The following is a 12,449-nucleotide window of genomic DNA, read 5'->3' on the forward strand; positions in this document are numbered from 1 at the left end:
CAGATCTGTGGATCATTTTTGCAGATTGCGGATCAGATGTGGATACAAATTTTGTATCCGTGCAGGGCTCCACTTTGTGGTACAGAGGAAGTGGAGCCCTTTTACAATTTAAAAATGATAAACTGTAAGAAAAGTAGCACCATCTTCTTTTATACGGTGAACGTGGTCCCTGGGAGTTGCATTCTGTCTGTCTGCGAGTGGTTTGTGCTTCTGTGAAGTTATATGTTACTTCTGCGCACCCCCATGCTGTAGAGCACACAAAGTGTTGAAAACCATTTCCTGTCATAACCACAACTGAAATGTCCGCAGGGACCTTACATCTGATTTGTAACCTAGGGAGTAAGTAACTTCTGAAGTTACCTTCAGAGAGTAAGTGAACTACACAAGAAGGTTGGTAGGAACCTGGTGAGGTCTTTTACTGGACTTCTGCTGTGTGAACACATTTTTTTCTCCAAGTCAGGGATCTTGCAGTAGTCCAAAATAGTAGTAAAAAATAACAGAAATTTTCAGTCAGTATAAGAAAGCTTAAGGAGCCTAAGAAACAGTTTGAAACTATCAAAATGAAATAGTCTCTTGACACTTCTGAAATGAATATCTGTTCCATGCGAAATATTGCAATTTCATTTTTTGGTCTTTTTTGGAATGATTATTTTTGGAGGAAAATTTGGAATTTCCAGTGGAACAGGAATTCTAGTTTCCTGCCATCTCTGCTCACAAGTGGTTTGCAGCTTTTACTGATACTTCAAGGTATCTTTGGGTTTGTTTTGTAGCTAAATTATAGTGACTGCATTAACTGCTATTTTCTTAGACAGGATGACTAAGTTAAAAAACCCCTCCAATGGTGAAATCTTGGGTCCACTGAAGTCAAGTGAGAGTGTGGCATTGACTTCAGTGGGAGCAGGATTTCACTCCAGGTGGTCAGTCTGTGGATAGACTTTTAGGTTTTGTTTGTTTTAGTTAGCTTGTTTTTAACTATCCAGTTACCTTTTCCTACTGTGTGGTCTTGTCATGCTTGTGTTAGTCTTTCCCAAAACATATACCCCTGAAAATGGCACTGCAGAAAACAACACTGTAACATCACAAGTGACAACTGACTTTCTTCATGCTGTGGTGGTGGTATCATTTACTCAAGACAGCGCTTCTGAAACCACCATCCCATCAAGGCTAATGAAGTACCTGCACGTGTAGAATAAGCAGGCATTTGTTGGGTGCTGTTTAGCATCAGCAAGTAATGGGCATTTTCAGTCTGGCTCTTTTTCTAACAGTAATATACTGTAGTCCTACTACCTAGGCTTCATTTCAGCTGTTCCTCTCAATCATTAGAACTGATTTTTGGTGTGTGTTTTAATTAATTTTTTTTCCAGAGCAAATGTCCTAATAAGCTGAGGCTTCTACCGCACATTAAGAGAATCTCGGCATCACAGTCCAAAATGATTACATAATATATGGCTTCATTTTCTCTTCATGAATCCCAGCAGTCCCACTGCAGCCCACAGAAGTAATTTCCTTTCACTCTTCAAGACCTGTTCTGTTATGTATGATTTTACTTTAAATATTATTTGCAGAGGATAAGAACCCACTGAGATGAAACATCTCAATTACATTTGATGCTGACTCTCGTTTTCATGTTTGTCTAATTGGCACAAAATGGATCATTAACTGTCAGTTCTGATCAACATGCACGACTGAAGAATATCAGTATTAAAAATGCACTATGAAATGTAGTTGAATCCAAACTCAGCATGGTGCTTTTAGATGCAGATTTAAGGACTAAAAATGAATAATAATTACATTTAGGGTCATACCTGGGAAATTCATTATGTTAAAGCTAAAACATGACCCCACAGGGCCTATGTGTTATGGAACAAAAATACTACAGTAACATTTTGCTGAAATCCTTGGCTACAGTATGTGTTAAAGATGGAGCTGCCATCTTAACTCTGAATTTATTAGCTTTTGTGGATTCAGGTTAGACTCCTATCCCCTCAGCACCCTTTGATTTATTTGCCTAACTCCCTACTAATTGCGGTGAGACTATCCCTCTTACAGTTAGCAAATTTCATATTGAAAAACAAAACAGCTTTGTGTTATGCAGCACAAAAGGAATCTATTAAAAATGACAAATCTATTTCTCAAGTTCCCACAGCTCAAAAAACCAACCTGAGCTTTTCCAATTCATAAGAAAATTCATCTTCTCCAGATACAATGTTTTAGTCTGGACTTGCTCATAGCATGGTGAAGAGAACACACTGTTGACTTGTGTTGAACATCCTGCTGCTGCAGACACAGACATTTAAAATTCATGACTTAAGCAAGCATGTGCTAAAGTGGAACAAAATGAAGTTTCCTCTATGAGCCAACTTATAAAATATTTCCTTGATCCTGACAACCACACTTTTCTTATTTTTAAAATTCGTTGTCCCACATAGATTCATCCCATACAACGTAAAGGCCTCATTTTCAAAGCAGACAGCCCATTTTGAGTACACAAATAACAGTTTTGTAGGCACAAACTGGTGCAAGAACAAATTTAGAAAGCGCCTTTAAAATTGTGTCTTGTATTGCTAAAATTGTCTGTGGGCCATGCATTTGAGGACACATCTTACACAACCACATGAATGTTTTCAGATGGGATACCTTGCTCACTTTAGCATGTGTGTGATCACATTTCCCATGACCAGCGGTCTGTTCTTTTCATAGAATCATAGAATATCAGGGTTGGAAGGGACCTCAGGAGGTCATCTAGTCCAACCCCCTGCTCAAAGCAGGACCAATCCCCAATCAAATCATCCCAGCCAAGGCTTTGTCAAGTCTGACCTTAAAAACTTCCAAGGAAGGAGATTCTACCACCTCCCTAGGTAACACATTCCAGTGTTTCACCACCCTCTTAGTGAAAAAGTTTTTCCTAATATCCAACCTAAACCTCCCCCACTGCAACTTGAGACCATTACTCCTTGTCCTGTCCTCTTCTACCACTGAGAATAGTCTAGAACCATCCTCTCTGGAACCACCTCTCAGGTAGTTGAAAGCAGCTATCAAATCCACCCTCATTCTTCTCTTCTGCAGACTAAACAATCCCAGTTCCCTCAGCCTCTCCTCATAAGTCATGTGTTCCAGACCCCTAATCATTTTTGTTGCCCTTCGCTGGACTCTCTCCAATTTATCCACGTCCTTCTTGTAGTGTGGGGCCCAAAACTGGACACAATACTCCAGATGAGGCCTCACCAATGTCGAATAGAGGGGAACGATCACGTCCCTTGATCTGCTCGCTATGCCCCTACTTATACATCCCAAAATGCCATTGGCCTTCTTGGCAACAAGGGCACACTGCTGACTTATATCCAGCTTCTCGTCCACTGTAACCCCTAGGTCCTTTTCCGCAGAACTGCTGCCGAGCCATTCGGTCCCTAGTCTGTAGCTGTGCATTGGGTTCTTCCGTCCTAAGTGCAGGACCCTGCACTTATCCTTATTGAACCGCATCAGGTTTCTTTTGGCCCAATCCTCCAATTTGTCTAGGTCCCTCTGTATCCTACCCCTGCCCTCCAGCGTATCTACCACTCCTCCCAGTTTAGTATCATCCGCAAATTTGCTGAGAGTGCAATCCACACCATCCTCCAGATCATTTATGAAGATATTAAACAAAACCGGCCCCAGGACCGACCCCTGGGGCACTCCACTTGACACCGGCTGCCAACTAGACATGGAGCCATTGATCACTACCCGTTGAGCCCGACAATCTAGCCAACTTTCTACCCACCTTATAGTGCATTCATCCAACCCATACTTCTTTAACTTGCTGACAAGAATACTGTGGGAGACCATATCAAAAGCTTTGCTAAAGTCAAGAAACAATACATCCACTGCTTTCCCTTCATCCACAGAATCAGTAATCTCATCATAGAAGGCTATTAGATTAGTCAGGCATGACCTACCCTTGGTGAATCCATGCTGACTGTTCCTGATCACTTTCCTCTCGTGTAAGTGCTTCAGGATTGATTCCTTGAGGACCTGCTCCATGATTTTTCTGGGGACTGAGGTGAGCTGACTGGCCTGTAGTTCCCAGGATCCTCCTTCTTCCCTTTTTTAAAGATTGGCACTACATTAGCCTTTTTCCAGTCATCTGGGACTTCCCCCGTTCGCCACGAGTTTTCAAAGATAATGGCCAATGGCTCTGCAATCACATCCGCCAATTCCTTTAGCACTCTCGGATGCAACTCGTCCGGCCCCATAGACTTGTGCACGTCCAGCTTTTCTAAATAGTCCCTAACCACCTCTTTCTCCACAGAGGGCTGGCCATCTACTCCCCATGTTGCGATGCCCAGCGCAGCAGTCTGGGAGCTGTCCTTGTTAGTGAAGACAGAGGCAAAAAAAGCATTGAGCACATTAGCTTTTTCCACATCCTCTGTCACTAGGTTGCCTCCCTCATTCAGTAAGGGGCCCACACTTTCCTTGGCTTTCTTCTTGTTGCCAACATACCTGAAGAAACCCTTCTTGTTACTCTTGACATCTCTTGCTAGCTGCAGCTCCAGGTGCGATTTGGCCCTCCTGATTTCATTCCTACATGCCCGAGCAATATTTTTATACTCTTCCCTGGTCATATGTCCAACCTTCCACTTCTTGTAAGCTTCTTTTTTATGTTTAAGATCCGCTAGGATTTCACCGTTAAGCCAAGCTGGTCGCCTGCCATATTTACTATTCTTTCCACTCATCGGGATGGTTTGTCCCTGTAACCTCAACAGGGATTCCTTGAAATACAGCCAGCTCTCCTGGACTCCTTTCCCCTTCATGTTAGTCCCCCAGGGGATCCTACCCATCCGCTCCCTGAGGGAGTCGAAGTCTGCTTTCCTGAAGTCCAGGGTCCGTATCCTGCTGCTTACCTTTCTTCCCTGCGTCAGGATCCTGAACTCAACCAACTCATGGTCACTGCCTCCCAGATTCCCGTCCACTTTTGCTTCCCCCACTAATTCTTCCCTGTTTGTGAGCAGCAGGTCAAGAAAAGCTCCCCCCCTAGTTGGCTCGTCTAGCACCTGCACCAGGAAATTGTCCCCTACGCTTTCCAAAAACTTCCTGGATTGTCTATGCACCGCTGTATTGCTCTCCCAGCAAATATCAGGAAAATTAAAGTCACCCATGAGAACCAGGGCGTGCGATCTAGTAGCTTCTGCGAGTTGCCGGAAGAAAGCCTCATCCACCTCATCCCCCTGGTCCGGTGGTCTATAGCAGACTCCCACCACTACATCACTCTTGTTGCTCACATTTCTAAACTTAATCCATAGACACTCAGGTTTTTCTGCAGTTTCATACCGGAGCTCTGAGCAGTCATACTGCTCCCTTACATACAGTGCTACTCCACCACCTTTTCTGCCCTGCCTGTCCTTCCTGAACAGTTTATAACCATCCATGACAGTACCCCAGTCATGTGAGTTATCCCACCAAGTCTCTGTTATTCCAATGACATCATAACTCCTTGACATCACCAGGACCTCCAGTTCTCCCTGCTTGTTTCCAAGGCTTTGTGCATTTGTATACAAGCACTTGAGATAACCTGCTGATCGCCCCTCCTTCTCAGTATGAGGCAGGAGCCCACCCCTCACAGATGTTCCTGCCTGTGTTTCCTCCTGGTATCCCACTTTCCCACTTACCTCAGGGCTTTGGTCTCCTTCCCCCGGTGAACCTAGTTTAAAGCCCTCCTCACTAGGTTAGCCAGCCTGCTCGCAAAGATGCTCTTCCCTCTCTTCGTAAGATGGAGCCCATCTCTGCCCAGCATTCCTCCTTCATGGAACACCATCCCATGGTCAAAGAATCCAAAGCCTTCTCTCCGACACCACCTGCGTAGCCATTCGTTGACTTCCACGATCCGACGGTCCCTGCCCCGTCCTTTTCCTTCCACGGGGAGGATGGACGAGAACACCACTTGCGCCTCAAACTCCTTTATCCTTCTTCCCAGAGCCACGTAGTCCGCAGTGATCCGCTCAAGGTCATTCTTGGGAGTATCATTGGTGCCCACGTGGAGAAGCAGGAAGGGGTAGCGATCCGAGGGCTTGATGAGTCTCGGCAGTCTCTCCGTCACATCACGAATCTTAGCCCCTGGCAAGCAGCAGACTTCTCGGTTTTCCCGGTCAGGGTGGCAGATAGATGACTCAGTCCCCCGGAGGAGAGAGTCCCTGACCAGCACCACCCGCCTCCTTCTCTTGGGAGTGGTGGTCGTGGAACCCCCCATCTCAGGACAGTGCATCTCATGCCTTCCAACCAGCGGAGTCTCCTTCTGCTCCCTTCCCTCAGACGTATCATCTGGTCCACTCTCCGCATTAGTACCTGTGGAGAGAACATGAAAGCGGTTAGTTACCTGTGTCTGCGTTGCTGAAACCCGGACATCCCTCCTTCTTCTTCTGGAGGTCACATGTTGCCAAGCCTCTTCACTGGCCTCTTGGCTCCGCTGTGCAACCTGCTCTAAATTTTTAGAGCTTTGTGCCCGTAGAAGCATATCCTGACTTTTGTCCAGGAAATCCTCAGTTTCTCATATGCAATGCAGGGTCTGGTGATTTCTAGTTGCCAAAATGGCCCTTGAGTACCATTGCAACCTGAAGGAACTTAGATCAGACAAAGTGCTGTTCTTAGCTGCACCAGGGACTGGCTCCAGGATCGGGGGCACAGAGGTCACATAAAGCCACATTTTCCCTCAGATGAGTTGGGTTCAACACTAGTGCAGCTGAAGATCTGCCCCTATATGTCACGAATGAGCAGTTCCAGTAAATTGCATCTTTACCCTCAAATATCCATTCTACTCTATATCTGAAGTGAATTCTTGACAGAGAGTTCACAACTATGGATAATTTTAATGTAATGCTCATATCATTAGAGGAGATGAACCATCCATAGCCTGACCTAATTGTCAAAATCTGTCTGTCTATTTTAGACATTTTTATACCATGCATCACTATAGTATTTAATCATTGGCACTCTTTTTTCCCATTGAGCCAGTCTCAGCCAGAAAATATAGACCTAACTGAAAATCACACATCAGGTTATGAACCCTGGCAGTTCCACCAACAATCCCACTGTGGTACAGTAGGTATCTAGCCTAAACTGCTAACTCTCACAAGGCTGTGGATAGTGATGATACCCACTGGACTTCAAGATGACAATGTTTTATCTGGGGTAATAGTTTTCTTTTTTACATTAACATTGCTTTGGATGGAAACATTGATAATGGGCAAGACTGCTTCAAAGAGCCTATTGTATTCCATGAACTGCTAGAAAATGAGAAAGAAGAACCTTTCTACCCAGCCGCTCATACAGAAGTAGAGCAGGCATTGGGACAACCTCTGATCACAGGATTACCTTAGCCCTGGTCTACACTAGGACTTTAGGTCGAATTTAGTAGCGTTAAATCGATGTAAACCTGCACCCGTCCACACGATGAAGCCCTTTATTTCGACTTAAAGGGCTCTTAAAATCGATTTCCTTACTCCACCCCTGACAAGTGGATTAGCGCTTAAATCCGCCTTGCCGGGTCGAATTTGGGGTACTGTGGACACAATTCGACGGTATTGGCCTCCGGGAGCTATCCCAGAGTGCTCCATTGTGACTGCTCTGGACAGCACTCTCAACTCAGATGCACGATTGTTTGCCGTAGCTCTGACGCAGGGAGGGGCGACTGACGACACGGCTTACAGGGTTGGCTTACAGGGAGTTAAAATAAACAAAGGGGGTGGCTTTACATCAAGGAGTATTTCAGGCAGGACTTCACGGAGGGTTCCAATAAGAAATGGTGCACCTAAGTTATTGTTCTTATTGGAACGAGGAGGTTAGTCTGGCCTCTGATTGATACATGGCTAGATTTACCTCGCTGCACCTTCTCTGTGAGTGACTGCAGTGTGACCTAGAGGAATGAGTCCCCTAGACGGGGGGCGGGGTTGCAAATGAGTACAAAACAAATCTGGTCTATTTCTTGTTTTGATACACTCCATCTATCTTTTACATCTTTGGCTGGCAGCAGACGGTGCAGAAGGACTGCATGCCATCCACATCTCATGGCTGCTTGCCAGAAGATGGTACAATAGGACTGCTAGCCATCCTCATCTCTTGCCTGCCCGGCAGAAGATGATGCAATAGGACTGCTAGCAATCCGTATCACCTGCCTGCTCACCATAAGATGGTTCAATAGGACTGACTGCAGGACTAAAGAGAATGACCTGATCAAGTCACTCCAAATTTAGTCCCTGCGCCCATGTCTGCCCAGGCACTCCTGATCGACCTCACAGAGGTGACCAGGAGCACCTCTGACATGACGATGACGGCTACCCATCCTATTGCACCGTCTGCTGCCACAAGGCAATGGGTTGCTGCTGCTGTGTAGCAATGCAGTACCGCGTCTGCCAGCACCCAGGAGACATACGGTGACAGTGAGTTGAGCGGGCTCCATGCTTGCCGTGGTATGGTGTCTGCACAGGTAACTCAGGAAAAAAGGCGTGAAACGATTGTCTGCCCTTGCTTTCACGGAGGGAGGGAGGGAAAGGGGGACTGACCATATGTACCCAGAACCACCCGCGACAATGTTTTAGCCCCATCAGGCATTGGGATCTCAACCCAGAATTCCAAGGGACAGCGGAGACTGCGGGAACTGTGGGATAGCTATCCACAGTGCAACACTCCGGAAGTCGACTCTAGCCTCGGTACTGTGGAAGCACTCCGCCGAGTTAATGCACTTAATGCACTTAGAGCATTTTCTGTGGGGACACACACACTCGAATATATAAAACCAATTTCTAAAAAAGCGACTTCTATAAATTCGACCTAATTTCGTAGTGTAGACATACCCTTAGAAAGAATATGCAGTGGGGCATAGGACCATACAGGCAAAGCCTAAGGTGGTTTGACACTTGTAAAAAATGAGTCTTGTTTATAGCAAGAGCAGGAAATAAAACAATGTTGACTTTTGAAGGAATGTATTTGGGCCATTGAAGACATAGATTAGTCATAAAAGAGATTATCAAAACAACTATTGATACATTCAGAATGTTTTCAACTTTTACTTCACTGAGGTGAATAAGATTTTGTGTTTGCTAGTCAAAATGAAACTGGAGATATCATAGGATACTGTTATGCTATTCTTCAGTAACTAGAGTCTTTAAGAATCTGACATGTTGTAGATATGACTACCAGAAAATGTGGACTAGAAGATCATTCGAAGAGGGGAATCCCTTTGAGATAACATTTCATCTTAGCTCTTACCAATAAATATACAAAAGATTAAGTTTTCATAAATTACTGGGAAAGTAAAGAGGGCTCAGTGATTAAAAGCTTTTGGGATTTATTCTACTTCAAGGCTCTTCCATCCCCAGTCTTCTTTCCTCCAGATATTAAAAATGCATTATTTGTGTTCAAATAAATAGCTGATAATGTGGGTCAAAAATAATTCATTTCATCGAAACAGAGCTTGGAGCAAGTTGGCTTTTCCTTTAAATATTTAATTTTGCATATGTGTGTTTTTACTCTGAAGAATGCATGAAAAAGTGCTCCTCTGTTTCAGTCTTCCTCTTCTTATTGTTCAGCTCCAGCCAGAATTCTGACATTCAGTGGCACAGTAACAACCCCATGGATGAAGGATATCATCCTTCCTTGCAAAGCCGTTGGGGACCCATCTCCTACAGTCAAATGGATGAAGGATAGGTAACCAGCAACTATATGTGTAGCTTGAATAAGGCACTTTAGCTTAAAATCATGGGCAAGATTGTGCATGATACTGCATGAGTGTGTCAGGAGGAATCTACCCTTGCTTCACTGTGTGGAGACTGAGTACAGCTGCAGAAGGGAAGGTCAGAATGTCCGACGGACTAAAACTTGTTGACTTTAAGGGTTAGAAAGTACTGAAAATGTGGGGGAAGATAAATATTAAATACTTTAAATATAGTTTTAATTGCTGTTTAGATATCAGGCTCAGGGAATATAACTGTAGTGTCAGTGGTCATTGTGTTGCTAATGTGAATCAAAATCCATGGTAAATGCCAACAAAAGTAATTTTCTAAAAAGAAAACATTCATGAGTATAGAACACGAGACCCATTTTGCTCTTTTCTAAACATACTGGTCACACGTTGGAGAGCCATGCTTGTAACTGCATGGGCAATAATTTGATCCAAATATTGGATCAGCAGTGAGAGAGAGAAATCCATGTCCCATACTAGTGATTATGATGCATTGTACAACTTTGAGTTACATTATGCCCCGAGTTGGTTGTACTTTTTGAAGTGGCAGATAATTAAGGAGGGAGCCCTCTCCTTTATTATTCAAATCATAGCTAGGATTCCCACCTGTCCAAATACTGACCACTGGCATTTTCCAGCGGCATGCTTCCAGTGGTGCTTTAACTAAAGAGGGTCCTGTTTTTTCTTTTGTTTGTTTTAATCCGATTGTAACTTCTTTAATGTATGCATTTTGTTTCCTGTGAGGTAGTAACGGGACACCCAGTCTAGTGATGATTGATGGGCGAAGAAGCATCTTTAGCAATGGCAGCTTTGTTATCCGTACTGTGAAAGCAGAGGATTCTGGATATTACAGCTGTGTGGCCAGTAACAACTGGGGATCAGATGAAATTGTTTTGAATTTGCAAGTACAAGGTAAGCCAATTGGACCTTTTACATAATTGTTTTTACAGTCTTTCATGGCTGTTAGTTAATGTGTGAGAGTATATGTAATATATATTTCAGTGTGTGTGTCTGCTTGCATGTCTATGTACAAATAATATTTTTGCAAAGTTAAATATTCAAAAAACAAGACATGAGAAATCATAAGAAAGGTTCTCCTAGTAACGGTGACTTGGCTGCTTCGCAGTTTATCATCCTATGTATTTTATGGTATACATTTTTCAAGCTAAAAATTAATATGATAAAGTCATTGACTTCCGTGGGACTTACGTACTTAAAGTTAAGCATGTGGATAAGCATTTGCAGAATCAGGTCCAAAGTGTTCACTTTCAATTGGTTTTGAGTTTCTACACAAGGAAAATAGCATCCTATGCTTTTACTGTTGTTATGTGTATATATAAGTATGTCATTTTAAGGTTACAAAATTTAACAATAGCTGAAGGCATTTTGTTTAAACTTCCCAAATCAAATTTTGATGGACTGAGACCTAGCATGGAAAACTTCAGTATGAAAGGAGAAATGTACAGAAAGCTATGGTGACTATAGGAGGGGGTATTAATATATTCCCCTATTATAATCTTAGTTAGCAGGTATTACCAGGTACCTGCTAGAATATTTTTTAAATGTATACAGTCACCCAACATGGTATTGCTAGGTGCACAAACAATGTGAAAATACATATAACACTAATGTCAACAAAAGCACACAATGTTCATGTGCACACACACACACACACACACAAAGATCACTCAGCTCACAAGACTCTCCTCCTCTTTCCCCCTCAGTGCAAAGCTTGAGCAAATAATCCTTGCAATGTGCCTTAATTGTCAAAAACATATCAGACACGGGAAATATATTACTGAATTGAGCACATGGAACACTCTTTGGAAAATACTCCATTCCCGGTCCCCAGATACACGATCCTAAAAATTGCCAGTTCAAGCAGCCCAGCAATTTAGAACACAAAGAGAGAGGTGGTCTCTGTGGCAGTGTAGGTATGTCTATGTATCCCTATCTATTAAGCCTTGAAACAAATATCAGTGAGTGGATTAACTCACCTAAAATCCAACAAAGGAGTGGGGATGCTTTTTTGTAATGTCTGAGACATGATCACAATAGGGAAATGGGACAGAAATAATATTAAGGTGGAGCCTTGTTTCTTGTACTCTAGTACATGCTTTCATAATTGTATAATCTCGAAGTTATTAAACTGCAGTAACTAAAAGCAAATCACTATTAATTCCTTGGAATAAAGGGAGATTGGCATTTAATTTGTGGGATCTTAGGTGGAGAACTGTGATAAAAAATTTTATGTTCAATCTTTTAGTGTGTAATATGTTCAGTAACTCTCAGTGGAATGTAGCAAAGCAAAGGGAATAAGGGAGCAATGGTACAGTACATCTGATTTAACTAATCTTCCCTGGCATATAGAGTTTATTTTTTCTCCAGTACTCATCCTGTGCTTAGCGAGTTAAGTAACTAAGATCAGCCCCCCTATAAACGAGGTGAAATTGGTGGTCTTGCTTCACATCAGCATTGATCAGATTGCTGTCCTGTGACTTGAATGGGAATTTCAGCAGGTGATTACTCCAGCTGCTTTGCTCTGGGGAGCACAAAGAGTCCATAAATCCAGCTGTATTTAGAGCTGCTTTGTGTCACTAGAACAGCACTTAGTAGCTGAAGCATGCTAGTGAATCTGACCTAGAGGATGAAATTCTGGCTTCATTGAAGTCAATGGGAGTTTTGCCATTGATTTCAGTGGAGTCTGGATTTCACCCATAGTGTTCAATTTCGCAACCTTCAG

The 12,449-nt window shown here is 43.2% G+C and overlaps 1 protein-coding gene across 1 annotated transcript in view; it reads left to right on the forward strand.

Moving 5' to 3' along the window:
- DSCAM (DS cell adhesion molecule) overlaps positions 1–12,449 on the forward strand; it is a 603,664-nt gene that overhangs the window by 523,263 nt on the left and 67,952 nt on the right. Inside the window, exons 22-23 of the mRNA XM_043538206.1 lie at positions 9,555–9,672; positions 10,455–10,618. Of these exons, the coding sequence (XP_043394141.1) occupies positions 9,555–9,672; positions 10,455–10,618 (282 nt within the window). The remainder of the gene's footprint in view (positions 1–9,554; positions 9,673–10,454; positions 10,619–12,449) is intronic.

The sequence above is a fragment of the Chelonia mydas genome, chromosome 1, assembly GCF_015237465.2.
Source record: "Chelonia mydas isolate rCheMyd1 chromosome 1, rCheMyd1.pri.v2, whole genome shotgun sequence".
In the NCBI taxonomy this organism is placed as follows: Eukaryota; Metazoa; Chordata; order Testudines; family Cheloniidae; genus Chelonia; species Chelonia mydas.